This window comes from Phyllostomus discolor, chromosome 13 (genome assembly GCF_004126475.2).
Source record: "Phyllostomus discolor isolate MPI-MPIP mPhyDis1 chromosome 13, mPhyDis1.pri.v3, whole genome shotgun sequence".
Classification (NCBI taxonomy): Eukaryota; Metazoa; Chordata; class Mammalia; order Chiroptera; family Phyllostomidae; genus Phyllostomus; species Phyllostomus discolor.
Window position 1 is genome coordinate 844982 of NC_040915.2, and position 27015 is coordinate 871996.

General features: G+C 53.5%; 2 protein-coding genes across 4 annotated transcripts; one reads left to right on the top strand and one right to left on the bottom strand.

The window, feature by feature from the left end:
* Positions 1-257: 257 nt before the first annotated feature.
* On the top strand, positions 258-11866 carry SQSTM1 (sequestosome 1). 3 transcript variants are annotated; one of them, XR_004900462.1, is made up of 9 exons: positions 371-575; positions 2574-2669; positions 3372-3601; positions 3693-3834; positions 4528-4608; positions 9683-9879; positions 10089-10284; positions 11015-11389; positions 11433-11866. XR_004900462.1 is itself a non-coding variant. In XM_028527743.2 (8 exons), exons 1-8 carry the CDS (start codon positions 371-373, stop codon positions 11170-11172), a joined length of 1305 nt encoding a protein of 434 aa, XP_028383544.1. In that variant the 5' UTR covers positions 258-370; the 3' UTR covers positions 11173-11858. The 3 variants fall into 3 exon arrangements, 2 of the variants coding, with proteins under 2 accessions (XP_028383544.1, XP_035870121.1); XM_028527743.2 differs by having other exon boundaries at positions 258-575; positions 11015-11858; XM_036014228.1 differs by having other exon boundaries at positions 312-575; positions 10095-10284; positions 11015-11866.
* On the bottom strand, positions 11534-25538 carry LOC114510416 (MRN complex interacting protein). The gene is given in 8 exon segments (XM_036014229.1): positions 11534-12469; positions 12471-12485; positions 13899-13986; positions 14602-14756; positions 15402-15477; positions 19488-19576; positions 23186-23245; positions 25360-25538. Coding segments are annotated over 8 exon segments (993 nt in total). The 5' UTR covers positions 25426-25538; the 3' UTR covers positions 11534-12025.
* Positions 25539-27015: the final 1477 nt, after the last annotated feature.

The following is a 27015-nucleotide window of genomic DNA, read 5'->3' on the forward strand; positions in this document are numbered from 1 at the left end:
AGGTCCGGGCCTGTGGCGGGACCCCTGCGCGTCCTTTCCTCCAGGGGCAGAGGCCTGAGTCCAGATTTACATGTCGCAGTGTGGGGCGCCCTTTTGGGTCTCCGGTGCACCGGGGGCAGTGAGGAGCTGGGTCGGAGACCAGGGGGCCGGGGAGACCACGAGCAAATGGCGTGGGTGTCGGCCCGGAAGGGGTACCACGCGTAGGGCCGCGGCAGGGCGGCTCTCGCGCCGCAGCACGATCGTTGGGGGAGGGGCCGGGCGCGAGACCCCGCCCTAGGGGGCGGGATCAGGCTTCCGCCGTCCCTTACAAAAGCCGTTCGCCCAGCGTCCGCAGCTATCCGGCGCCACTGCAGCTCCTCGATTTAAGGCAATGGCGTCGCTCACCGTGAAGGCATACCTTTTGGGCAAAGAGGATGCGGCCCGCGAGATCCGCCGCTTCAGCTTCTGCTTCAGCGCGGAGGCCGAGGCGGAGGCCGAGGCTGCGGCGGACCCGGGACCCTGCGAGCGGCTGTTGAGCCGGGTGGCCGCCCTGTTCCCGGCGCTGCGTCCGGGCAGTTTCCAGGCGCACTACCGCGGTGAGTGTGTAGGGCACCCTTGGGAGCAGCGCGGGGCCCTGAAGCAGGCCTGCCTGCGGGATGGTGGCTGCCTGTTCCCTCTGGACGGGCTTGGTGACGTCTGGGGGGGTCTGCCCTGGCCGCACCCTGGGTGGGCGGAGGCCCGCGTGGGTCCCCAGTGCAACCCCAGGTGCCAGCCTAGTGACCAAGAGTGGTGACCAAGGCTGACTCTTGCGGGACCAGGCACTGCCAGGCTCTCCCGGCGGGTCTCAGGCCTGGGGCGGAAGAGGCCTCCCCTCCCCCCGCCATGATGTTGCAGATCTTGGCGAGGGAGCGCTGGAGCGTCCTGCCGGCTGGCAGCGGGCGCTGGGTGGTCAGGCAGGCACTCAGGTTACACTGACATCTTGCTGCTGTCGAGTCTGGGCCTGCTAGTGCTGGGGGTGGGGGGTTCAGACCGTGTCCCGGAGAGCCTGGGCCAGCTGGAAGGAGCGGTGACGCGGGTAAACAAGGGCGGGGGTGCGGGGGACTCGGGGCCGTGAGGCCCCGGGCGGCTGAGGGAGGAGCGGTCAGGGACAGACCGCAGTACGCCCAGGCCAGGCTGAGTCCAGACGTCATCGCACTGGTAGTGGGCAGAGGAACCAGATCCAAACCTTCAGAAGCGGTGGCGGGAGCCAGCAGTCCAGGAACTAGCCCAGTGTCCTGACTGGTGGCTGCTAGGGGAGGGGAGGGGAGGGGAGGGGAGGGGAGGTGTGGCGGGGAGGGAGGCAGACTCGAGGCAGGCCCCTGGGCGGGGTAGTGCCGGGACGTCCCTCCCGAGCACCGCCCGTTCCTGGTTGTTATTTTTGTAACAACTTTAGGGAGCTGTAGTCCACATGCCATACAGTTCGCCCGTTTGAAGTGCACAGCTTTTAGCGTTGTCGTTAAGTTCCTGTCGCTGCCTCGTAAAGGAACTCTGCGCTTCAGCCATCACCCTACCCCACCCCACCCCCGACCCGGGGCAACCGATAAGCAACTCTTTTTCTTCCTGGATTTCCCTGTTCTGGACATTCCATGTAAACGTGAAAATGTAAACATACAACCTGTAGTCTCCTGTAACTGGCTTCTTGTACAGAACGTGCTGTTCCAGCTACACCTGTGTCACAGCAGGTGTCAGTGCTTCCTTCTTTTTTTAGGGTACTAGTAATTTTATTTTTTATTTATTTATGTAAACAATTTTTTAAAAGATTTTATTTATTTACTTTTAGAGAGGGAAGGGAGGGAGAAAGAGAGAGAGAAACATCAGTGTGCGGTTGCTGGGGGCTGTGGCCTGCAACCCAGGTATGTGGCCTGACTGGGAATTGAACCTGCGACACTTTGGTTTGCAGCCCGCGCTCAATCCACTGAGCTATGCCAGCCAGGGCTGTAATTTTATTTTAATTTAAGTTTTTAGTGCTTCATCCTTTTTTTGTGGCTGGATCATATTCCGTTGTATGGACATACCATGTCCTGTTTATCTGTTCATTAGTTGACCGTTGTTTTCGTCTTTTGACACTGCCCCTGTTCTTTTGGGCCATGCCACATCTGGTGGCCTTCACAATTGGCCCAGCCTGCAGACGAACCTGTGGTTTGGCCTGTGCTGTGAGGCTGTGAAACCACTCAAGTCAACATCAAACAGGAAGCAGCATACAAATCCATAGATTGAGCCTCCCCTTTTGGGGGAGGAGGCAAGCAGATGTATCCACCCTGTTTATTCTCCTAAACCACAAGAGGCCTTTGGAGGGGCTTGGTTTCCCAGGCCAGGTCACAGGTGGGGATTGCTCCCAGTTCCAGATGGGCCTGGGCCTGGTCAGATGCCCACGGCCTTACAGGGTGCAGAATGCATCTTCCAGGCAGCGGCAGAGTAAATAGGCAGTCTGGCCTCGGTCCTGCTTCAGTGACAGCCCCCAAAGCCCCCTTTCAGCACAGGCCTTGGCCCTGTTCAGCAGTTGTGTCCAGGTGAGAGGCCCCAGGTGCTCATGTGCTGTCTTCTAAACGCCCTAGACGAGGACGGGGACCTGGTTGCCTTCTCCAGTGATGAGGAACTGATGATGGCGATGGTCTATGTGAAGGATGACATCTTCCGCATTTACATTAAAGGTAAGGGGCTATCCTGGGGCACTGCTGACCAGTAAAACTGGCAGGCTGGAGGTTATGGGGAAACCCCGCTGGCAGAGAGGGGAAGCACCTTGGGCCATGTGGACAGTGGCAGGATCATTGCTGGGCTCAGCCTGTAAGGAGGCCGTGCCTGCCATGGTGGGTGGGGCAGAGGGTCTCTGGGTTCCCTCTTGATTGTGTTCAGACCAAGTACCATGGGCTGGGGGCAGCTTTGGGGGGTACCTTGGGGTTCATTTTATTTATTTAAGATGTTATTTATTTTTAGAGAGAAGGGAAGGTAGGGAGAAAGAGAGGGAGAGAAACCTCAATCAGTTGCCTTTTGTATTCCCCAAACCAGGGACTGACTCTGCAACCCAGGCATGTGCCCTGAATGTTCAGCCCACTAGGCCTCGCCGGGCAGAGCTGTGGAGTTCCTTTGAGTGCAGGACAAGACCAAAGCTGTATAGACAGCTCCCTGCTGCTTCTCTCCTGCTGGGCTCTGCGTGCCCAGGTCATGCACAGGGGCTAGGGACCTTCTGGCAAGCTCACAGGTTGCTTTGTTGCTCTCACTTGAACAGCCTAATTCCACACGGACTCAGGGTCAGGAGAGTGGGACCAGGGACCTGCTAACTGACAGCGGTGACAGCCCCGCAGCAGTGACAAGGGGGATATTTTGTGGGACCCTACTTCGTGTCTCTCCCACAGAGAGGAAGGAGTGTCGGCGGGACCACCGTCCGCTGTGTGCGCAGGAGGTACCCCGCAGCATGGTGCACCCCAACGTGGTCTGTGACGGCTGCAATGGCCCGGTGGTGGGGACCCGGTACAAGTGCAGCATCTGCCCTGACTACGACCTCTGCGCCAGCTGTGAGGGGAAGGGCATGCACCGCGAGCACAGCAAGCTTGCCTTCCCCAGCCCTGTGGGGCTTCTCTCTGAGGTGACCGGGCCTCCCTGCTGGCCAGGGTGGGTGTGGGTGGTAAGAGTTCCCTGACCCAGCACCGCCTGCCCCCCTGCTTCCTTCTCCCCAGGGCTTCTCTCACAGCCGCTGGCTCCGGAAGCTGAAGCATGGGCACTTTGGATGGCCTGGCTGGGAAATGGGCCTCCCTGGGAACTGGAGCCCTCGCCCTCCTCGGGCAGGGGAAGCCAGCTGCAGCCCCACAGCAGAGTCTGGTGAGCCTGGGCCTGCTGGCTTCTGCAGGGCCCCGGGGGGAGGGCTTCGGGGCTGTGCTGGGGACTTCTCAGCCATTCAGGTTATTTAATCCTCACTAAACCCTGCAGAGAGGGGTACTATCTTTGTCTTACAAAGTGCATAACTGCCTAAGTGTCCAAGGCCACTAATTCACCTGCACTAAATCTAGACTTGGCCTCCAGCACCTGTTTCTCTGTAATGTGCTGTGTTCTCTTGCCATTAGCTGTTTGGAAAGTCAAGGCCAAATTAGGTCTTTAAAACCACAGTCACAAAGTTTAAAACTACACATAGCTCACATCTAGATTTTTGGATTCTGGGTTTATTACTCTTACTGTGTTCTTTGATTCGCCTCATCCTTTGGGACACAGGTGAGGATTTTTCTTCGATTTTGAGAGAATAATGTATCTGGGATGTAGCTGATATTTTGTACTGCGTGTAGAGAGCCCCTTGCAGGGTTCTGATCACTGGGGTCACAGATGACACAGGGATGAGGAGGCCCAGGAGGTGGCCTGGAGTGGGAGGGAGAGGAAGCACTGGGGTGCAGCTGTCAGGAACGGCCCCCAGGATGGGGGGCATGTGGGGTGAAGGTCATGGCAATGCAATAGGTATCAAGGTCATTGAGAAACGTTCTCTGAGTTAAACATTGTTTTTTGTTTTTTGTTTTTAATTCAAAGCTTCAGGTCCATCGGAGGATCCCAGTGTGAACTTCCTCAAGAACGTAGGGGAGAGTGTGGCGGCTGCCCTCAGCCCCCTGGGTGAGTGCTTGCCTGTCTGTCCCCTGGTGCCAGCAAGGCCTTTCGGTAACTCAGGGTGCAAGTGGCCGCTGGTGGCTTTCCCCTGAGATGCTCAGAGGAATGGGGATGCCCTTGAGACTGGTAAGGATTGGTAGCCTCGAGTCGACCTTTGTCAGGTGTGGCACCACAGGCCACTGGAGGCCTGCTGCCCCGACAGACTCGTGAGCTCTCCGCATGCATGCAGGAGAGTGAGCCAGCCGGTGGCTGGAATGGTCCCAGCAGGGAGGCCGGCCTGGTGGCTTCTGCCTGTCTGGCCTTTGGGGGAAGAACAGTCTTCATTTTTCCCTCCTGGGAGTGAGCAGTTAGTTGAGATGCCTTTTCTTTTTTCTTCCCTCTTTTTTGTAACCCTCAACCTTTCCTGGTGCTACCTGAGTACCAAGTGTGTGCCAGAGCCGGGGAGCAGGGAGCGATGGGGGAGGGGCTCTGTGTGATGCCTTGTTCCTAGTGTGCAGGTTCAGAACAGGTCTCTGGGTCCATGACCTGCAGCAGGTACCCCACAGCGGTGCAAAAGCCTCAGAGGACAGGCATGACCTCTGAGGCTTTTGAAGGTGCCCATTGCGTCTATCGGTCTGGGTATGGGTGATCAGTTGGTGAGGGCCATGTGGTGGTGAGAATCAGTTTGAAAAGGTGACTTCTGGCCCCAGACCACCACAGACCTGTGACCTCAGACTTGAAGGGACTCGTCTTTGTGGTGGCAGTGGCAGGTGGTATCTACCCAGTCTATCCTGAAGCTGTCTCCAGTATCTGAAAGCTGACAGGAGGACACCCGCACCACACCCACCTCCTGCCCTGTGGCTGGTGTGCATTGAAGCAGCAGTGGTTTCTTGGCATTGCTGCTCTGTGAGACAGCTCAGAGCACCCATGTTTTTTAAGTTTTTAAATATTTATTTATTTATATTATTTTTTAAAGATTTTATTTATTTTTAGGGAGAGGGAAAGAGAAAGAGAGGGAGAGAAACATCAATATGTGGTTGCCTCTTGTGCATCCCCTACTGGGGACCTGGTTCACAACCCAGCCATGTGTCCTGACTGGGAATTGAACTGGCGACCCTTTGGTTCGCAGGCCAGTGTTCAATCCTGAGCCACACCATCCAGGGCCACCCATGGTTTCTCTATTAGAGTTATAAGGCTTTTGAGAGAATGAGAAAAAACAAGTGATATTCTTAATGCTTCCCAAGGAGCATAAAACAATGGTCAGGTGATGTTCAGATTTGCTGTGTTACACTCTGTCTGCCACTCATGTAAGACATGGTGAAGGTGAGTGAGTGGGATTTTGAGAGCTGGTCCTCCACCAGGGGGGCTGTGGCTAAGGGCCATGCGAACTGCCCTGTGGAAGGCAGCAAGTCCACATGGTTCTCACGCTGACTGGGTGTCAGAATCGCCAACGGCGGCTATTTTTTTATTAATTGACGTTTAGAGACAGAGAGAGACACACACACAGGTTTGTTCCACTTTTGCTTCCATTGGCTGATTCCTATCTATGCCCTCGACTGGGGACTGAGCCCTCGATCCTGGCGTCCGGGGAAGGCCCCCCCTGTCCCCCCCGGAATGAACACCCAGCCAGAGCCAAGGCCATTTTCCTTTTCTGTTTCTAAATCTGTGTTCATGTGAATGGAGACTGTGTTAAAGTGGCTCACTCTGAAGAACAGCCCTTTGCCGAAAGAATGAATGAGACCCCCTGGGCAGTCCCGAAAGCAAGTCTGGGTTCAGGGAGGGAACCCGACAATAGCGCGGGTGCCCCGTCTGCCTTCTGGGTGCTGGCTTGTAGGTCTTGGGGAGGGCCTGGGCGCTGTGTTTTGAAGGCTTCCCAGGCGACTCTGGGTCCCACTTTCTGTCCATCATGACACCGTCTGAACTTACGGTGGGTTTCAGAACTTGACCAGGATTCCCCATTCAACACGTGGGCACCATTTTGGAACTGCTCAGAGGCTTTTGAGAGAAGGATAAGCGCCTTTCCCTATCTTTCAAAGTGGGTGGAGTTGCTTTCTGCCAACTAGCGAGGAGCCTACAAAAGGAGGAAAGTTTGAGGAAAATATGCCTTTGAGTAGCTTTAGTTGAGAGTCATTGGAGGAACTGAGTTACTGAGGAAGTGATTACATTCTGCTGTTTGAGTTACAGGTCTTTTCTCAGGAGGAGCTAATGCAAGGGCAACGCACACTGCTAACTGCCCAGAAGGCACTGTTCCCAGAGCAGGACTGGCAGGGGTGAGCCAGCAGCACCTCCCAAAGGGCAGGCTGTGTGCAGGGAGTCAGCGACTCTAGAACTCAAGGCCGTTTTTTAATAGCTGCTGTATGAACTGGGTCTACCAAGGCCCAGAACTGTTCTGGCTCGAGGTCAGTCACTGGCACCTGGACATAAAACGGCAGGGCCTTCCTCCTCCCGAGGTGTTCCAGGAGCCCGCCCCCCGCCCCTGGCCGGCCCTGGGGGCAGCAGGGTGCAGACTGTGGTGAGGTTTTGTAAGCCCCAAAATCTTGAGTTAATCGTCAGGTTGGAGGAGCCCTAGTTCTATGAGCTCTGATCCATTTATAAAAGAGTCGTGTCATTTACCCACATAACAAAGTGAGAAAGTACACGGTTTCATTCTATTGTTGTTCCAGGTTTTCTGTTTGTGCCTTTCATAATAAAGTTGGAGAGAAAAGGAAAGGAGAAAAACAACTGAAGCATTGCAGATGAGGGTACTGGCAGTTAAGCCTGCTCTTCTCTCTGCTTTCTCCTCCAACTTTGCTAAAACAATACAAAAGGGATGACAAAATTTAAAGCGACGTGGAAAAAGAGAAAGGGGAACTGATGCCATTGAACTTGGGAAGGTGGGCAATGGGTGGAGGGTATTAACTCCTCTGGAGGCTGCTGCTGAGAATTGAGGCCGGCCACCAGCCAGGAAGGCCAGGGAACCAGGGGTGGGTTGGAGACCCCAGTGAGCATCCCACAGAGACTTCAGGGCCCTGCTCAGCCAGGCAGTGACGCTTGAGGGAGACCTGGAGCACTTGGTCCTGGGAAGCTTCAGCTGTAGAGACAAAAGGGACATAGGGCAGGGGGAGGCACCAGCCCGAAGTTAGGGGCCGTGATGATGAGCAGCGGGCCCAGCAGGAGCCGGGGAGCCTCTGCTCGGGAGAGGCTGTATGTGCCAGAGTCGAGTCCTGCAGCTGTGTCGTCTGGGATTCCAAAGCCTGGCTGGGTTGGAGAAGTTGTCACTTGTCACTTGCTGGTGGAAGCTCCTGGCCCCAAAGGAGGTGCTTCCTGTCGGCCTTTTCTTAGCGCCACCCTGGGGTAGACAGCCGTGGGCCGCCAGCCGTTCGGGAAAACCTCCCAATATGAGAAAGGAGGAATTGGGGAGAGAGAATGTTAACATCCTCCGTGAGAGAGGAAAAAGGTATTTGTAGCCGTGAAAAAAATGGTATAAGGATAACAAGGGAACTGAATGAGAAAGTTCTCGGAAATTAAAAAAAAATAGTGAAGAAAAGGAAACTTCAGAAGAAGGCTTAGATTTTAAACTCATCTCAAAGAAACATTCCAAAGCAAAACAACAGAGGCGGGGAGAGAGGACGAGAAAACCCAAGGGAGGACGCGAGCAAGGAATACAAGGTCAGGGAAGTAACCTCCAGGTTGAAAGGGACCCCCGAGTGCATTGTACAATGGCTAAAACAGGCCCCGCACCAAAGCTTACCATTGCCAGCTGTCAACCTTTGGCATAAAGAGAGACTCCTGAACGCCTCAGGAGTCTGGGCTAAAATGGCTTTCAACCTAGACTTCTAAACCCAGCTAAAATAGTCAGGTGTGGGGGCAGCACCGAGTTGTCTGATATGCAAAGGCATTGGTTCTTTTACGTGAGCCTGAAACCTTTCTGTGGCCAAAATGAAGAAATAAACTCAGAATGAAGAAATAAGTGGTTGCAAGCAGGACCTCACACAGGAGGGAGACGGAGTTGCCATGAGGAGGGGGAAGCTGGGCTCCCTGCAGAACTGCCTCTGGCCTGGAGAGCTGCCTGCTGGGTCAGAGCCTGAGGCTGGTGCCCCGGGGCAATGGCCTCCAGGGGGGGGGGACACCAGAGCCGGTGGGTATCTGGTCCACTGACCCCGAGTAGAAAACTTGGAGAACATGTTGGGGAGGGATTGGGAAAGGCAGCAAGTTAAAAAAAATGGACATCATTAATGCTACAAAAAGAAATCTCTGTAAGGACCCAAGTCCAGGCCTAGGTCTAGCAAAGAACAATAGATAGTGGCAGTAATGTAGTTTTTTTTTTTTTTTTTCACCAAAAATTGAGTTTTTGGAAAGACAGGGAGGGGAGCTGAGTGTTGCTTTTCTGAAGGAAGAGACAGTAAATGAGCACTCAGGACGGAAGCAGCAGTGGGGGCGGTGAGAGTTGTCTCGGGAGGCTGGGCTGGGGGCTCTGAGCGTGGACAGGCAGTCCTTCGAGGAATGAATTACAGACAGCACTAGGGGCCACCCCCGCCAGTGTGTGCCTGGAGTGGGTGGGGCTGGAGGTGGCCGTACTGCCCACGCAGAATTCCAGTGTTTGTACGTATGGTTTTTGTCTCGGTCAGCCCTACCCACAGCGTGGCGCTGCCTATGGTCCTCAGCATCAGGATGGGGGCATTCTGGCTACACGAGGCACTCAGCCACCAGGTCCCAGGGCCAGGTCCTGCCGTTGTGCAGCTCTGTCCTGCACAGTTAGGGAAAACAAGGCCTCTTTCTGGATGTACTGGCTCTGTAATTGGCCTGGGGTGTCAGCTGTGATTGATGTTTTTAAAAGCTGGAGAAAGAAAAAGATGCAGTAAGAGTTTTTCTAGAAGCTAAGATGATTTGGGGCCAGGATTTTGGGAGTTTAGCCCTTAGGATCCTGAAGTTCAAAGAGGACCATCCACCTGCCTTCTGGCTGGCAGGCTCCATCCTGGCTGCCCCTGTGGTGTTGCGACCCTGAGTATTGACCAGTAGCATCCCCACCCTCCATGCTTGGGGGCTGACAGACAAGCACTCGGTAAGCGAGCAGGGTCGCCCTCTGAGGACTGCGGGTTCTTGTTTTCTCCTGGGCTTCTAGGTATCGAGGTGGATATTGACGTGGAACACGGAGGGAAGAGAAGTCGCCTCGCACCAGCGTCTGCAGGCAGTGCCAGTGCAGAGGGCAGGCGCAGCTCTTCGGGCCCCAGCACACCCGACGGGGTCGTGGAAGGACCTGTGCAGTCTCTGGCCGAACAAATGGACAAGATAGCCCTGCAGTCGGGCACACAGCCTGAGGCAAGCCCCCCCACCCCATGTTCCAGTACCCCACCCTCGGCCCTGCCCACACTCAGTGTAGCCAGCCAGCTGGGGCAGGGTCCTGGCACAGAGTGAAGTCTGGCATTTGTCCCTCTGTGGCCCCTCCAGCTCTGTGCCAGCCAGTGTGGGCTCTCCCAGGGGAGGAGGCCAGGTCGAGTGGGCCTGGGTGCTCATGGGCTCTGTTCCAGGAGCAGATGGAGTCGGATAACTGCTCGGGAGGAGATGACGACTGGACCCACTTGTCCTCAAAAGAGGTGGACCCGTCCACAGGCGAACTCCAGTCTCTGCAGATGCCTGGCTCGGAGGGACCAAGCTCTCTGGACCCTTCCCAGGAAGGACCCACAGGGCTAAAGGAAGCCGCCGTGTACCCACACCTGCCGCCAGGCAAGTGATTTCAAGCAGTTTTGTGTTTCTTCTCCTTTACTCAGAGCCTCCTATTGCCTGTCATTAGCAACACAGAAAGTTGCCATGTTCTTCACAGTGGGGCTTATCTGCTGATGTGAGAGGAGATTAAGAGTTGGTTTTGTCCTCGTGTGCATATGCTGAGCCCTTGTGAGCACAGCTAGTTTTAGTGATTTCTACAGCTCAACCCGCAATTCTGAAGGCAGATGGGACGAGGTGGTGGCACTGACTTTGGCACTCCGGTCCACCATCACTGTTTCCTCATGGAGAGTGTCTACCTGACAGGGCCCAGCTGAGGCTCCTGGGGGAGCCTGGCAGGAAGCCGCCATGGGGAGCAAGTGGTGTGGGAGGCAACAGGGCTGGGTGGGGACTGTGGCAGCCAGCAAGCATGCATTGAATAGAAGAGGCCGCAGGTCTTCTGCTCAGTTTGTGGCTGTCACCTCACAATGCTGTTGAAGACAGTATCAAATGGAGAACTCATCTATGGCCAGTGTGGCCCTTGGGACCCCAGTATCTCTTTTCTCTGCCTTAGAGCATGGGAAGACCAAGGATAGCCAATAGCCGAGAACCATTCTCTGTCATAATAGCTGTCTAAAAGGCTACGGCTTGTGATAATAGAGGAAATCCAAGTATCAATGTCAATAAATATAAGGGGTCTCACTTAGGCTCAGCAACCCCCCCGCCTCATGGCTTTTATTCCTCTCTCTGGCAGAAGCTGACCCCCGGCTCATTGAGTCACTCTCCCAGATGCTGTCCATGGGCTTCTCTGATGAGGGCGGCTGGCTCACCAGGCTCCTGCAGACTAAGAATTACGACATTGGGGCTGCCCTGGACACCATCCAGTATTCGAAGCACCCGCCGCCCTTGTGACACTTTGGGCCTGCCTGTTATCTGTCCCCTTTCTTGTCTCATAGTTGTGTTGAGCTAGCATACAACCCAGGCCTCAGCAAGGGCCAGTGTCTCTGCATTCTTCTTTCAGAGTTGGGGGTGGGGATGCATGAAGCCATTTAGAGCAGTAGGACAAGAGTCATGAGGAGGGAGTTCCAAATGTGCTGATGTCTGAAGAGCATTTCCCAGTGTCCCTTGGGTGCCTAGCTCTCATAGCCAGCTTGGGCTGGGATGGACCCTAGGGCAGAGCAAGGCTCCTCTGCCTCCTGCTGCTGCTGTCCACCAGCCAGAATCACACCAGCAGTCTAGAGTACATCTTCCCTGATGGCCTTCTGCTTTTTTAAAAATGACTAACAGTACACTGACATAGTTGATTTTCTGCTGGAAACCTGATCTGCTCCAAGGTTAGCCGGAATACAGCCACCATCCTGCCAGGAAGGAGGCTGTCCTGGAGCGAGTCCCTGAGGGCAGGACAGCCCGGGACGGGCTTCACGTCTGAGAACAGGAAGGGCTGACAGGAACTGATGGTGGTCGCTGACCACTGCCTGTTCCATAACCATTACAGTTCCCTGGTTTCCAAATGTGTCACCTGCTTTTAAAGGAAGAATATCCCTTTGTAGCCATTTTGTTAGCATATTTGTAACCCACCTGTAATTAAATGATGTAAGCACTTTACTCAAAGATGTTGCAACAAGAGATGATCTGTTTGAAATGCATGTTTGTAGGTTCTCAGCAGTTCCCATAAATCCTCAGTCCTGCTCACTAGAAGCAGCGACAGGTCTTGCTGGGAAGGCTCACATAGCAGACACACCCACATAGTGACACCCCAGTTTGTTCACAGGACGTCATCGAAGTCCTCCCCAGTGTTAAAGAGGTCTTGTAGTCGCACAAGTCGGGACTCTGGTGCCCCTCTGACCAAGGGCCCACCCTCTGCTTGAGGGCCTGTACCCCACAACTGCTCAGGGATCACCTCAAAGGGCCTCCTGGGCCCACATGGAGTGTGTGTGGCCCAAGGAAGCTGGAGTGCACCAGTGGTCTTGTGGTTTGAGTCCTGTGGGGTCCCCTGCTCAGCTTGTGCTGCCCCAGCTGGCACGGGGCCCCTCTGCAGCAGTGTTGAGGGCTCTGTGTCCACCTGTGCGCTGTTCCCAGGTGGCGGAAAGAATCGTACCCACTGAGAAGGCATGGCCCTCACCTGCTGGGTGGCACACTGGTGCCCTCCCAGGCCCAGGGCTCTCCCCAACGTCCCAGGCCTGGTGACTACTCCCTCTGACTTTCCTGGCCAGGCTGGTGTGACCCTGCAGTGGAGACAAAAGCAAATGGCCATGTTCTTGGTTCAGACAAGTACCAGCTGTCCAGCAGTACTGGGTGCTGCCCACTTGTCTCTTCCTCTGGACTCTGGCTTCCCTGCGCTGTGCTGTCCGCCAGCTAGTCCTCAGGTTGCAAGGCAGGGGCCTGCTGGGATTCTGAGGGTTTACCCAGTGGGGAGAGTAAGTGCCCCTAACTTCGATCCAAACCCTCTGCCAAACCCCAGGACCAGGCTGTCCCGAGAGAAGGTATAAAGTGACTAGTCATCTGTTGGGGACGTCAGACTCAGGTGAGGGAGGGCCAAGGAGGGCTGAGCTGGTGGAGACCTAGAGGCCTCTGGCAAAAGGATGTAGGCCCCATCCTGCCTGCTTACTGCCAGGCTGGTGGGGCAGTCCGGGACCAGGCTCAGGCCAGACCTGGGGAGGTGGCTCTACAGAGGCCCCCATGGGCACAGCCATGGTGCTGGGGCCTGGCCGCCCCACCCCAGGAACCAGATGCACTGGAAATGGCATCATTTGAAAGCAATGGCGGGCGGGACCCTGCCTCACTAGGGCCAGGCGGTATGCAGGAGGCCTGGTCTGCAGTGCTGACTCAGCTCTGCCCTCACCTTCCAGACAAAACTGGCTCATGGTGTGCACGGAACCCATGAAGTTAAGGGCTTAGCCCAGGGACTGACACTCGGGGACCGTCACTGTCATTCTCTAGTGTGGATGATCAGGGCCACACCCTCGCATGCATTGCACAGCCAGTGAGCGGCAGCACCAAAGTCTGGCCTCTTGCCTCTCGGCTTGGAGCCTGTGCCCTGCACCACTGCTTGGAGCCAGCCAAGCCAGCCTTGGTCTGTGTGCGGGGCATCTAAGATGGGACATCCAGCTGAGTTCCCCTGCCCAGGCACCTGGGGCAAAGCCTGCGTTGGGCCCTGAGAGAGCAGTGGGGTCTGCTGGGGCTGAGGCATGAAGACCACGGGCAGGTCCTGGGGGAGAGGGCACCTCTGCACAAGACACACCTGCGTCTGGGACTCTGAGGTGGACATGGCGCCTCAGAGACCAGGGCGGGACCCACGCAGGAGTCTGCTGAAGGCACTGCACGCAGACACATGGAGCCTGGGAGCCTGTGCCGGCTCCAAAAAACCCTAACTCAGTTGCCTCCAAGGCACCCAAAGGCCCCCTGACCAGGAGGTGACAATGAGAGGCCGAGCACGGCAGGGTGCAAATGCGGCTGGAGAGAGGGGAAAGAAGTGGGCTTCAGACAAAGACAGGGCGGGGGATGGGGGGAGCTGCACTTGTCTGGGCCAGTAAGTCTCATACTTCAGCTGTCCACAAAACACGACAAAGTGCTGTGGGCACTCAGCAGTCAGTGGAACCCGAAGACAAATGCTGTCCTCAATCACCGACTTTCTGGACCTTCTGTGTCTGTGAGGTGACCTCAGAGTCCCCCGTGTCCTGGCCAGCAGGGCTGTGTGGAGGCTGGACCTCACTCTGGCTCCACCTCCTGGCAGAGGGGAAGTGCTGTCAAAACCCAGTCCCATCACCACAGAGCCACCTGCTCATCTGTGCCACTGGCTGGGGCTCCTGCGCCAGCTCTTGCCCCCTGCCAGTAACCGCCACCCTGGAATATCCAAGGTAGTCAGTCCATTTCTCTGCTCCTGGCTGAGTCACTAGAAAGTTCTTATTTGAATTGAAATCTGCCTCCCAATAGCGCCTGCCCTATAATAGCCACCTGGATCTAGATGAGGCAGAACCTCAGAAAATTCACATCTGGAAAAGAAACCCGTCCGTACAAGTCAGGTCTTTCCTGCTCTCGGCCACAAGCTTCCAGAGCTGTCAGCTACTCTGGCCACACTTCGCTTTCTCAACCCTGCCCATAAAATAAATTCTTCCCTGAGGTCAGTGCAGTCCAGACGTTCACAATTCAGGGAGTCTGGGGACGATGCCCACGTGGCACCCTGCCCGGCCTTCACTGCATCACTGGCAGTGCTGGGTGCCCAGCCAGGCCAAGCAGGGCCTGGTAGCGATGAGCCGGCCGGCTGGCGATGCTGGCCTCCACCAGCCGCTCCTCAGCCACCATCCTGGGGCCTGGTGGGCCCATGCTGGCTCCATGACTCACCTTGTTCTAGGCAGGCGGGTCCCAGAGGGAGCGTTCAGCTTTCCCACTGAGGACGAGGACCAGCTGCTGAAACCCACGGCTCCCTGCAGCCCCAGCTCTCCAGAGCCCCTTTCCAGGTACTTCTGCCAGCGGTTCCTGGATGGCTGGGGTTCTTCCTGCTGGATCAGGAAGTGAATTTATTCTCCCAGTTGGAAAGCCGGCACTTCCACTGCAGATCCCCAGCTGAGTCTGAGGCCTGAGAATCTGGGGGCCCTGCCTCCAGGGAAGGTGTGTGGCAAGGCACAGTGCCCCACAGCCCACGGGCCTGGATGCATCAACAGCGTCACCCTGCTCCCCCCTCAAGCTCCTACACATACCACCCAGCCACGCTGTGCGAGCACCTCCCTGACCAGGCCCCCTGGCAGAACTGCACGTGAGCCCCGCTGTCAGGCTTGGGCCGGAGAGCGGGAACACGGAAACTCAGGGTCTTAACAACCTCATCCCTCCACCAGGGGTTTGCCCCGGGCGAGGAGGGGAGGGTGGAAGCACAAGGAGGTAAGGTTCATGCTAAGTTCAGAGGAGCTCTCCAAGCAGACAGAGAACACTGGAGTTGTCTGCGCACACAGCGGCCTCCACCCTTCCAGAAGGGATAGGTCTGCCCATTCATGTTCCTTGGAGCTTTAAGCCAAGTGCCTGCCATTCAGTAGCATAAGCAGGCCTTTACTGAATAAATGACTGAAGAATGACTAACTGGAGCCCTCCGGCCGGAGCCCGCCCAGGGAGCTGGGCTGATGGTGCTGGTGGCTCACCTGCTGGCTCACCTGTGCATTCAGGAGCTCGGCCAGCCCAGGACCTGCATTTCTCTCTCTGCCAGCATGAACAGGCACTTCCGGAGACCTTTGGGAAAGGTTGCACACACCCTTTGTAAAATGACCAGGAAGCTGAAGGAGAGGAGGAGGGAAAAGCAGGACGCAGGGACTTGCCCAGGAACACCAAATACCAAAGACTTCTTGGGAAGCGCCCTGTCTCAGCTCTGCGGTTCTAATATGATGCGGTAATCTGGTAGTTCGGAGGGCCTGACCCCAAGCCCTCTTTTTCCCTGGACTCAGACTGGCTCAGCCCCCCACCGACAGGAAGAGATGCACGCACCAGGACGGACGCTTCACCCAGAGAGACCGCAGCTTGCATCCTGGCTTTGCCAACGACTTGGCTGTTACCGTGACAGTGTGACTTCAGGGTTAGTACTGTTTGCTTGTGCACAGACAGGGACAGGCCTGCGTGGGTGGCTAGGGGGATAAACAAGGCGTGTGCCCATGGGACAACATGCCTGCCTGGGGTCTAAACTCCTGTAGTGCCAAGAGTCCTCCCATTGGCAGGGGACAGGTTCCCATTGCACAGGCCACATGAGAGCCTTCAGTTGTGTTGTGCTTCACCACTTCAAGAGAGAAGAGGTGTGTTCTTGAGCTTGACGTGTCTCGGTGAAGGCCTGGGGGACAGCAGGGCTCTCCCACCCCAAGAACAAGAGCAAGCGGCCTGGACGCCCAGTGGGAAGGTGCTGTGCAAAGGCCGGAGGTGAGAACCAAAGCCACCCCCAGCCATGCCAGCCAGGGCGGTCATGTCACATGATCCAACTGGAACCCCTTCCAGTGAACGCTGAGAACCTTAAACTTCCCAAACTCTGGCAAATGTGGGCACCTCGACTTCCATTTGTTTGTCTGTGAAAAGAAGTCAGTGACCCTCCCGGGGCAGTTACAGCGAAGTGAGACCAGGCACACAAAACCCTGCCCCGCACGCGGGTACCCCCAGTGTGCCACTGGGCCGTGGCCCTGTGGCTGTTACCCAGAACCCCACTCTCAGTGTCTGGGGGCTCCACTAAGTCTTCTTGCTTCTGACGTTACCCCTGAGAACTGGGGTGTCTGTTGTCCCGTTAGAGGTGATCTCACTTCTCCCCAGCTGCTTTCCAGCTCTCGCCAGTGCCTTCTGTGCTCTCCGGTTTCACTGTGCCTCGTCTAAGGGCAGACAGTCTAACCTTCAAAGTTACCTTATTGATGGAGGTGGCAGGGGGAATGGGGGCATAAATGTCAATGGAAAAAATAAAAATAAAATCACCTTATTGAGGTATAAGTAATATACAAGGACTGTCCGGAAAAAGTCCAGCCTTTGTTAATATAACGGGAACTGTTTGCACGACATCAATGTAACCTGGCAGCCAAGGAGAGTGGACTAGAATGAGCACATGTGAACAATGACACCTTCACTGTTCTAGTCAGTGGGGGCATAGACACAATTGAGTGAGCATGTGTGCTGTGTGGTTGTTGCATTCAAAATGACTGAGTAGAGCAATGGATCTGCATCAAATTTTGCAATAAACTTGAACATCCCTCTGTAGAAACTATTCAGAAGGTAGTTTCAGAAGGCCACAGCTGTGGGCAACTGGTGATTGGCAGCTTTATCATGACAATGTGCCTGCTGATGCATCTTGTCTCATGCAGAGTATTTTTGGCAAAACATGAAATCACCCAGGTGACTCAGCTCACCTACAGCCTAGATTTGGTGTCCTGTGACTTCTGGCTTTTCCCAAAACTAAAATCATTTTGAAAGGGAAGAGATTTCAGACCACTGATGAGATTCAGGAATATATGACAGGGCAGCTGATGGCAACTGGGAGAACTGTGTGAGGCCCCAAGGTGCGTACTTTGAAAGGGACTGAGGTGTCACTGTCCTGTGTACGATGATGTTTCTGGTATCTTCAACAAATTTATTTTTCATATTACATGGCTGGATATCTTCTGGACAGACCTTGCACACTAAAATACAGCCATTTATGTGTATAGTTACTAAGTTCTGATAAATTATACCTTTGAAACTATCATCCCAATCAAGATATAGGAAAATTTTTTATTGAGATATAATTAATAAGACATAGCAAATTTCATCACCCCAAAATGTGGAATCCCCCTCACCAGAAAACAGTTGACCCTGTGCTGTGTGGTTTTTTGTGTCTGGCTTCTCTCACTTCGAGTTCTCGTTGCTGAGTAGCGTCCCCCTGAGTGAGTGCGCTGCAATTTGTTTGCTCGCTCACCTGCTGACATTGCTACGCCTCTACCTGTCCCCAGCATCACCCTACCCTGACTACGCAGCATCAGAGTAAGTCTTGAAACCAGGCCATGGGATCCTCCAACTCCGTTCTTATTAAATTTGTCTCAGCAATTCTAGGTTTTTCGAATTTGTATATAAGTTTTAGGATCAGGTTGTCAGTTTCTAAAACCCCAGGCTGCTGGAATTTCGACTGCGACTGGGTCGGCTCCAGGACCCATTCAGGATGAGCCGTCACCTGAACGACACTGTGTACCCCGGTCCCCGAATATATTCTCTCTTCACCGGTTCACACCTTCTTTATCTCTTGTCATGATCTGTTATTGTTTTTACTGATCCAACCTTACACAAGCTCAGTATATTTAAGCCTAAGAATTTCATTTTTGATGCTATTAACACTACTTGATGTAAGCAATCATTTTCCAGCGGTTTCCTGCATTTATGTAAAAATAAAATTTAACGTTGTACAGTATGTTGATGTGGTATCCTTGTGATCTCGCCAGATTAACTTATTAGCTCTAGTCGCTTTTCGTGTAGGTTCATCAGGATTTCTTACATCCATGGTGTCTTTGTCAAGTTGGAGATTTATTGTGTTTCCTGAATCTAAGAATGTAAATCTTTGATTCTGGAAAATGTTCCATTCTTTCTCTGCAAATATTGCCTTTGTCTGATTCTTTTTATTCTTGTTGGAACTCTTCTTTGAATCTGTCATGTCTCTCAGCTCCTATTTTCCACCTTTTTGTCTTTCTGGGCGACGTCGTGAGTAATTTCAGGTTTATCTTCCATTTCACCAATCCGGTCTTCCGCTGCACTGAACCTGTTTAGCCTGTCCACTAGTTTTATTTGCAATGAGTGTTCTTTGCATTTCTACACTCCTTTTGGTTCTTTTTTCAGAACTACTCCATTATTTCTTAAAGGTTCTTGCTCCTATTGCCAACCTTCTTAGTTCATGAAATAATGAACACATATTATGATTCTGACATCTTTGTGGGCCTGCCTTTCCAGCCTGTTGATCTGCAGTTTTTGCTCATGGGGCTTGATTCCTTGATCGTTAACTCTGAGTATTCGTACTCACTCCTTGGAACTCCATCTGCGGGGATGCTCTCCAGCCTGGGCTGATGATGCTGCTTCAGAGAGGCACAGCACCGACCTCTGCTTCCTGGGACTGTCTGGTGGAAATGAATTCTCAGCTTAGAATAAGCTGAAAAAAGACACGTGGTAGCTCTCTTGTGCTTATAAAATCCTAGACCAATATTTGCCCTCTTCAGCCAATACTGAGGACACCCAGGGGGCCTCCCAGCGGCAGAAGGGGTGTGTTTCCTGGGGGACTCGGCTTTCTGTGGCATCTCCCGCTGACCTTCTACCCCGAGTGTGTGCCCGCCTCCCGCCAGGACTCTCCCGGCTTCATCGCCCTCATAACCCATGCGCTTATTCCCTGGAGCATGCCTTTTGCTTTGTCTTCGACCCCTGGTCATGATTTATTTCCTTGTCATCTCATCAGTGCCTTTAACGTAGCGTAGCTGGCATCTGAAATGATTTTCTAGCCAAACCCAGCACTGTAGGCTGTCCATTCTGAAGGCACCCAGTCTCCAAAGCTCACTTACTCTCAGTGGGAAGAGTTTCCAGGGCGTCCACTCGCTGCAAGTGAAGACCTGGACCTCTGGGACCTCTGGGTTAGTCCCCAACCCCAGGCCATGGACCGGCAAGCCCAAGAAGCTCACTGGAGGAGGGTCGCTGCAGGCCCCCTACCCCACAGGGACCCCAGTCCCTGGACAGAACGCACGGCAGCGCGCCCCTCTCAACCGCTGTACCTGAGTGGCGTCTCCGAGAGCCGGGCCTGCAGCAGATTCAATTTTTGGACGTGGCGTCTACAGTCGGCACCAGAGCCCTCACCGTAAGCCTGAGAAACAAACACACACATATTACGTCTAAAAAGCGCTAACAGGAAGCTGAGACACACCTGAGGGAGGTGAAGCCGCACTTTGCAAGGCCCTGGGCGCCTGCAGCACCGCGCAGGGATCCGTGACTGCCGGCTGCTTGCGGAGTGACTCACACATCAGCAGTCTGAGGTGACGAGTGCTGTCGGGCCATCTGGCTGCCCGTGGGACCCAGACCTTGACACATCAAAGCCAAACTCAGTCCCAAACCCCACCCCAAATGGTTAGTGGACATAAATTCAGAAGCCATACAAATTGCTAATATACATATGAAATAATCTCTCTCACTGATAATCAAAGGAATACCAATTAAAATGATACTTTTTTCACCATGTAGCTGTTAGTCATGCGTTCAATAAATGTTTATTGAGAACCTATTATGTTCATGACATGGATGGACCTAGAAGGCATTACGCTCAGTGAAATGGGCCAAGACAGAGGCAAACATATGTGACTTGGTATTCACGTGGAACCTAGAAAACACAATAAATGAACAAACAGAACAGAAACAAACCCACAGATACAGAGAACAGACGGACAGCCACCAAAGAGGAGGGAGGCTGGCTGAGAGGTGCAGGGGCGGAGAGGGCAGGCGGGCAGGTAGGGGACGGTCACCGCCGGGAAGTGCAGCCCAGGGCCTGAGGTCGGCAGTACTGTGATGCCGAAGGGTGGCACCGGGCGGGGACTAGATTCCTCCGGGGGACCAATGTTTATGTCTGACCGTTGTGTTATACACCTGAAATGAATGTAATATTCAACGTCAACTGTAATCAAAAAAATAAATCTATCAAAAAGAAAGAGATGGGGATGGCTGGGGGAAAAGCTGGCGTGCAGTGAGGTTGGGAAGTGGGGAGGATGGGAATCCAGCAGAGGACTGAGAGAAATACAGCCCAGGGGACAGGAGGGCAGGACAGGAGGAAAGCCAGGAGCACAGTGACAGGGCCGAGTGCAGAAGGTTGTGAGGACGAGGAAGTGACAAAGTGACAGTGGCCACTGAGAATGTGGTCAGCGGAGCACTGAGTGCGCCCCAGTATTCTTCACAGCGCACAGCACGGAGATTGCTGCTGACGAGGACAGAGGACAGCCGTGTGAGTGGCCTGGGGGGACTGAGCTCCCTCTGCGCGCAAGCTCAGGTGAGAATGAAAGGGGAGGAGCTGGAGGGGACAGAAAGCTGAAGGATGGGAAGCCACAGCTGGCATCACCAGCAGGACGTGTGCTCGCTACTGCGTAGCAGGGGCCCCTGGCTGAGCACTGAGATGCCTCCCCTGTCTGGGCACAAACTAGGTTCCATTTCCAGTCTTCCTTGTGGTCCGGTGTGGGCGTGACACTTGGAGTGTGCACCACTCCAAGGCCTGGCCCCCGAAAGCCTCCTGAGGGCTCCTCCTTGCTGTGGTCAGCCTCAGGGAAGAATGGCACCCAGGACAACAGGTGCCTGGGTCCCCAGAGGGCCATACCCATGGACAGGGCCCTGCTGACCGCAGTCCCTCCCAGGTCTGTTCTAAGAGCAAGAGAAACATCTGCTACCGTGTCTAACCCCCCGGTGTTGGTATCTACCTCTCACTGCAGCCTCATCAAGCCCAAGTCACGCCCCATTGCACGTGCATGGAGGTGCTGAGCAGGCGGCACGGCCCCTGGGAGAGAACTCGGAAATGCAGGCCAATGCTTAAACAGGCAGCAGTCCCTTGACCCGGCTGTGTGCCTGGCTCAGGGAGGCCTGGGCAGCTAGCTCCCCTTGCGGACTGATGGTCTCCACCCGGCCCATCCCCAGCTGCCTGGAGGCGGGCATCTGAGTCGGACATCTGAGTCCGCAGGCCCAATTGGATCACTTCTGCCAGGAGATGACCACTGGGACTCAGCCCTTCCAGCTGGCATGCAGGGAGACCCTGCAGTCTGTGAGTGAAGCCGTGAACTGCCTGGGGAGAGAGAGGCAGGGAGAGGGGAGGAAAAGACGGTGCCTGCTGGTCAGCAGCTGTGCGCCTCAGTTGAAAAGGTACCCTGTGAAACAGAAATCCGACTTCTAGAATTTGTCCTAAGTAATTGAGTAATTGGCCAAGTGAAGAAAAGAGGTGTTTATAAGAAGCATCAATGCAGAATTCATCACAATAAAAACTAAAATAGACAGAAATGCCCATCGACATGAGGCTGGTCATTTACTCGACACATATTTATTTACTGAGCACTTTCTGGGTGTCGGGCACTGTGCTGGGTGCTAAGAGGACACCCCTCAGTCACGCCAGCAAAGCCTCTGCTCACGGGGTAACTTCCAGTCTGCGATGGGCAATGCTCCCATAAACACACTGTGACATAATTGCCTTCCTCCCTTCTTTTCAAAGAAGATTTCATTTATTTATTTAGAGAGAGGGGAAGGGAGGAAGAAAGAGAGGGTGAGAAACACTAATGCAAGAGAGAAACAGTGATCGGCTGCCTCTTTTACGCACCCTGACCTGGAACCAAACCCACAACCCTAACTGAGAACAGAACTGGCGACCTTTCACATTGTGGATGATGCCGAACCAACTGAGCCACACAGATCAGGCCCACTTTGAAGTAATTCCTGATCGGGATAATGAGAATAGCTAGGTGAACTCCAACAAAGGGCACAAAGGCCCTGGCAGGGGCACAGGTCTGGACTGCTTCCACATCCAAAGGAAAAGTCCCCACGGCTGAGGGGTGCCGAGATGAGGCTCCCTTCACTTATTCATTTATTTTTAAATTTTTATTGATTTTAGAGAGAGAGAGGAAGGGAGGAGAGAAACATCAATTTATTGTCATTTGTGGTTCCCACCTACCTATGCATTCATTTGTCAGGTCTTGTATGCGCCCTGACCAGGATCAAACCCACAGCCTCGGCATAGCTCCAGGCCACTGAGCTACCTGGCCAGGGCCAGCTTAGGTTTTTGGTTTTGTTTTAAATCCTCACCCAAGGGCACATTTATTGATTTTAGAGAGAGGAAGAGGGAGAGGAAGGGAAAGAAAACATTGATCCCGAATGTGCCCCCGGGGCCCAGCTAGTTTCATACTGTGCGTGATGTGTTCATCAGTTTCTCCTTCCCTTCCACAGGAGCAGATCTTTGAGCGCAAGAGCAACAATGCTGGTACTAAAACGTGCTCAATAAATACTTGCTGAAGGAACATAGGGCTGAAGGCACCTTTCCGGTTCCTGCTCCATTCATTTCACTGGCTGAAGGACCACGACCCTACGGAGCAGGGGCTCTTTCTGCATCTCGTGGACTTGACCTCCACAGCAAAATGCTGGGACTCTGTGAGCAGCAGACTTCCTCAGCGCTAGGGCCAACCTGCTTCCTGGCATGGGTACTAGATACCCTGTTTCTTTCTTTTTTTAAGATTTTATTCATTTATTTTTAGAGAGAGGGGAAGGGAAGGATAAAGAGAGGGAGAGAAACATCAATGTGAGGTTGCCTCCCATGTGCCCCCCACTGGGGACCTGGCCCGCAACTCAGGCCTGTGCCCTGACTGGGAATTGAACCAGCGACCCCCTGGGTTCACAGCCCAGCACTCAATCCACTGAGCCACATTGGTCAGTGCTGGACACCCTGTTTCGTAGGACTCACCCGTAAAAATGACTGCTGCTCTCCGCAAACTTTGCATGTCCACTTGAGACTCTTTTTTACCTACAATGAAATTTCAGAAATGTGGCTTAGGCATTATTTAAAACAGGTAGAACTGGATCAGAAAAATAATTTTAAAAGATCAATGAGAAAAAATCAACAGTCCCAAAACAAACCACACACACGCATAAAAATTCAGTATGTTACAAAGGCGAGGAAAGAAGAAACTGTTAAGCGGTGCTGGGAAGGGCAGATATCTGTATGAAAGAAATTCAAGTTGGATCGTTACCAGGTATGGTTCGAAGAAATAATCCTATAACATTTTGTTCTGATTCTTTTTTAAAAAATATTTATTTATTTATTTTTAGAGAGAGGGGAAGGGAGGAGAGAGGAGGAGAAACATCATGCATGGTTGGTTGCCTCTCAGGTGGCCCCCACTAGGGACCTGGCCTGCAACCCAGGCATGTGCCCTGATTAGGAATTGAAGTGGCGACCCTTTGGTTCACAGACCGCACTCAATCCACTGAGCTACACCAGCCAGGGCTTTGTTCTGATTCTTGATAAACTTAAATGGGTGGGTTCTCAGCATGATAAAATACCTTATACCCAGCTCTGAAGCTGCAGAATCACTCCTCGCACCCCCACAAAAGCCAAAACATGCCAAGGATCCCCACTATTATTTACCATTTTTCCTGGGTGTTTACCCAGTGGAATTTTTTAAGAGAAGGTAATAAAAGGTATAAAGATTGGAAAGGAGAAAAAAGAAAACTATCATAAGATATAGATATAATGAGGTGTTTTGTTTTGTTTTGTTTTGTTTTAATCCAAAAGCCCAGAATCCAGTGAAAAACTACCAAAGGGAGCAAACATCTGGGTAGAACCTATCCATGCAGCAACAAAGAAAATGCTATCAACAGGCACTGAAGTTGCTTGAAGAAACAATGCAATAGTATGTTCAACATCACGAGCATGTCTAGGTTGGTTTGTAAAAGTTAATATGATTAACATGATCCTGACACAAAACCCACCAAGGTTTTGGGGATGTGTGCCTCAATATTCTAAGGCAGAATAGCAGCATCTAATATAAATTCAAGTGGGTATATATCTTATGATTTAGCAATTCCACTTCTCAGCATCTACCTCAAACACCATACAAATACTGTGTGGGTACATAGGCAAGTGGGAAATGCATTTAAAAACAATAAAATGTCTGGAAGGACACACAGTGACAGGGGTGTGGCTAGAGAGGGGGTGGACAGAGGCCGCAGGGTGTAACAGGATCTTCGCAGTTTATTAGCCAGAGAGACCTAATACCTCCTCAGAAGCTGTTGGAACTGAGCGAGATATGAAACATTGCCTGGTACACAGTGGACTTGCAATTAACCTGTTAGCTCTCTTCCCCCTCTGGTTTCAACTCACTTTTCAGAGTTGAACATAACCGTGAGAGCACGTATTACATGACGCGTGAAAAACTTAGATGGAAATGATTCCCATTTACTTTCAACTCCTAGAACACAGTCCAAAAAATAAAGTAAAAACAGTTTCCGAGCCCCTAAAGAAGTCTGATGTCGTTCTTTTTCAGAATACAGCAGACTGGAAGATACCTAGTGAGATGAGGGGACTTTCAGAAGCGGATACACTGACTTTAAGCAGGAGATAGAATACGATCTAGTTAAGAATATAGAGTGGGGCGAGAGTAGGTTTACAGTTGTAAGTGAAACCGTTTATGAACAACTGTAAACCTACTCTCGCCCCACCTTGTACTTAAGTAACGTCCTCGCTGGCGGTGTGGCTTTAGGCTTAGGCAGTAGGCGTCCAGCCCCTCGGATAAAAGAGCCAAGGAGCGACGGCAGGGGGCGCACAGCCACGTCCTAGCTCAAAAACTGCCTTCTCCCCTGTGTTTATATAAAGAGCCACTTTCTGGGCTGCCTCCGCAGAAACCATCATCCCTGGTTTCTACGAATCTTTCAGTCACCAAGCAAAACACGGAAAAAGCCTGGCGCGGCGTCGTGCAGAAGCGACATAAATAAACCCTAGTCCTCAAGATGGTCATCGTCATCTGCCTGGGCCTTAGGTGCACCGCGCGACCGCACGAGGCGGCGCCCACGTCAGGTGGAAGGGCCTGGGCAGGGCGCGGGAAGGTCAGGTCCCGGGGGGGAGGCCGACGCCCGCCCCACCTGGTACGCCTGGAAGACGCGGCAGCAGCAGCATCGCAGGACCCGAGCCTGCGGAGACGGCTCCATAACGGCCTCCCGCCCGGCTTCGCGAGGGCGTGCGCTCGCCCTTGGGCCCTACGCTCAGTTCCCGCGTCCTCACGGTTCTGCTCCCAGCAGGTGCTAGGAAGCCGCTAGCTCCGGCCCCGCCCCACCTCGTGTGCGCTTGCGCCCTGCGCTCCGGCTCGCCCCCGCTGCGCCCCCTGCCGGCGCTCGGACGAGGCTAGCCCCACCCCAGCACCGCTTCCTACACGCGTGCGCCCTGCGCCCGGGCCTCGGCCCACCCCACCTCTGCAGGAGCCCCCTCCCCGCTTAGCCCCCAGCGCGTCTGGGCGGTCGGCCCGGCCCATTTCGACACCACGACTGCAATCTCCATTTGCTGCTCAGTCGGGCGTAGTTTGTGGTTTGAGTTAGTGTCTGATCTCAGACCAGTTCGCCTCTCTCCCTGAGCCAGCGCTTCCTCGTGGGTTGGCTGGACAGATGGTAGTCGCGAGGGCTGGGCCTCGACGCGCCGCTTCGGGTCCAGCCTTCGCCCGCACTGTTCCCTCTGCTTCTTCCTGTCTCGGAGAGGTGGCGGAGAGGGTGCTGGAGGGCGCCTCCCCCCGGTCCATCTCCTGGGCCCAAGGTTGGAATTTGCCAGACAACTGAGAGGACGTGGTCAGTTAACCTGGAGCCGGATCCCGGAGGGCCGGGCAGCGGAGAACCCTGGGAAGCAGTCATGGTCACGGAGGCAGCGGTAAACGAAACCAGTTCAGCCTGCAGCCTGCAGCCCGCGGAAGCCCTATTGCTCAGACTCCACTCTGCAGGTGCAGGAGCAAGGCTGCCCAGGCAGGGGCGGAGTCGCAACTGCTGTCCCTAGCGCCGTAAGTCAAACCTGAGCCTATGAGGACTGTCAATGACTGCCAGTGTCCCTGTTTTTCACCTCCTATCCCATCTCAGGGCAAACCAGAGAAAGCCAATTGTGCTGCCCCATCCAATTACATAGGACATCCTTCCAGTCAGCCAGCCCCAGCGTTGCTGCCCCACGCGCACCTGAAGACTTGCCTGGTTTTCTAAGCCTCCCCACCCTTCTGCCTGGGTTTGCAGTGTCTGCTAAATGCGAGTGGCGGTGGCTGATTCCTTTTCTATAGCAAGCTCTGGGTAAATAGTCCCTCTTCTCTTTTGGGAGAGTCTTCATTTATTTCCACATTCGAGTTACATTCACAAAGAATGTTTTATGCTTAGTGAAAAAGAGCAGAATAAAAATTTCAGACACAGTATGAATTCAACTTTGAAAAAGATAAATAAAAAAAGAAACACCAAAATACTGAGCAATAGTCTTAAGGAAAAATTGTTTTCTACTTCTATTTTTCCTCCTTTCTGAAATAAACATGTAATCCTTTAAAAATTCATATATATGTATTTTTTCTTGAAAATCAAGAATGACTTGATGAATGGTTTGATACACTATTTCACCTGGTAAGCAGGTTTAAAACATATATACAGATAGGCCTGGCCTGTGTGGCTTGATCATCATTAACACAAGAGTTGCAGGTTCAATTCCCAGTTAGGGGTACATTCCCAGGGTTTGGGTTCTCTCTCCAGGTGGGGTGTGTCTGAGAAGGCAACCAATCCATGTTT

Bases quoted from the DNA above. Each gene is read 5' to 3' on its own strand.
- SQSTM1 (XM_028527743.2), top strand. From the start codon at position 371: ATGGCGTCGCTCACCGTGAAGGCATACCTTTTGGGCAAAGAGGATGCG. The intron at 576-2,573 runs GTGAGTGTGTAG...TAAACGCCCTAG, and splicing joins TTTCCAGGCGCACTACCGCG to ACGAGGACGGGGACCTGGTT. The intron at 3,602-3,692 runs GTGACCGGGCCT...CCTTCTCCCCAG, and splicing joins CTGTGGGGCTTCTCTCTGAG to GGCTTCTCTCACAGCCGCTG.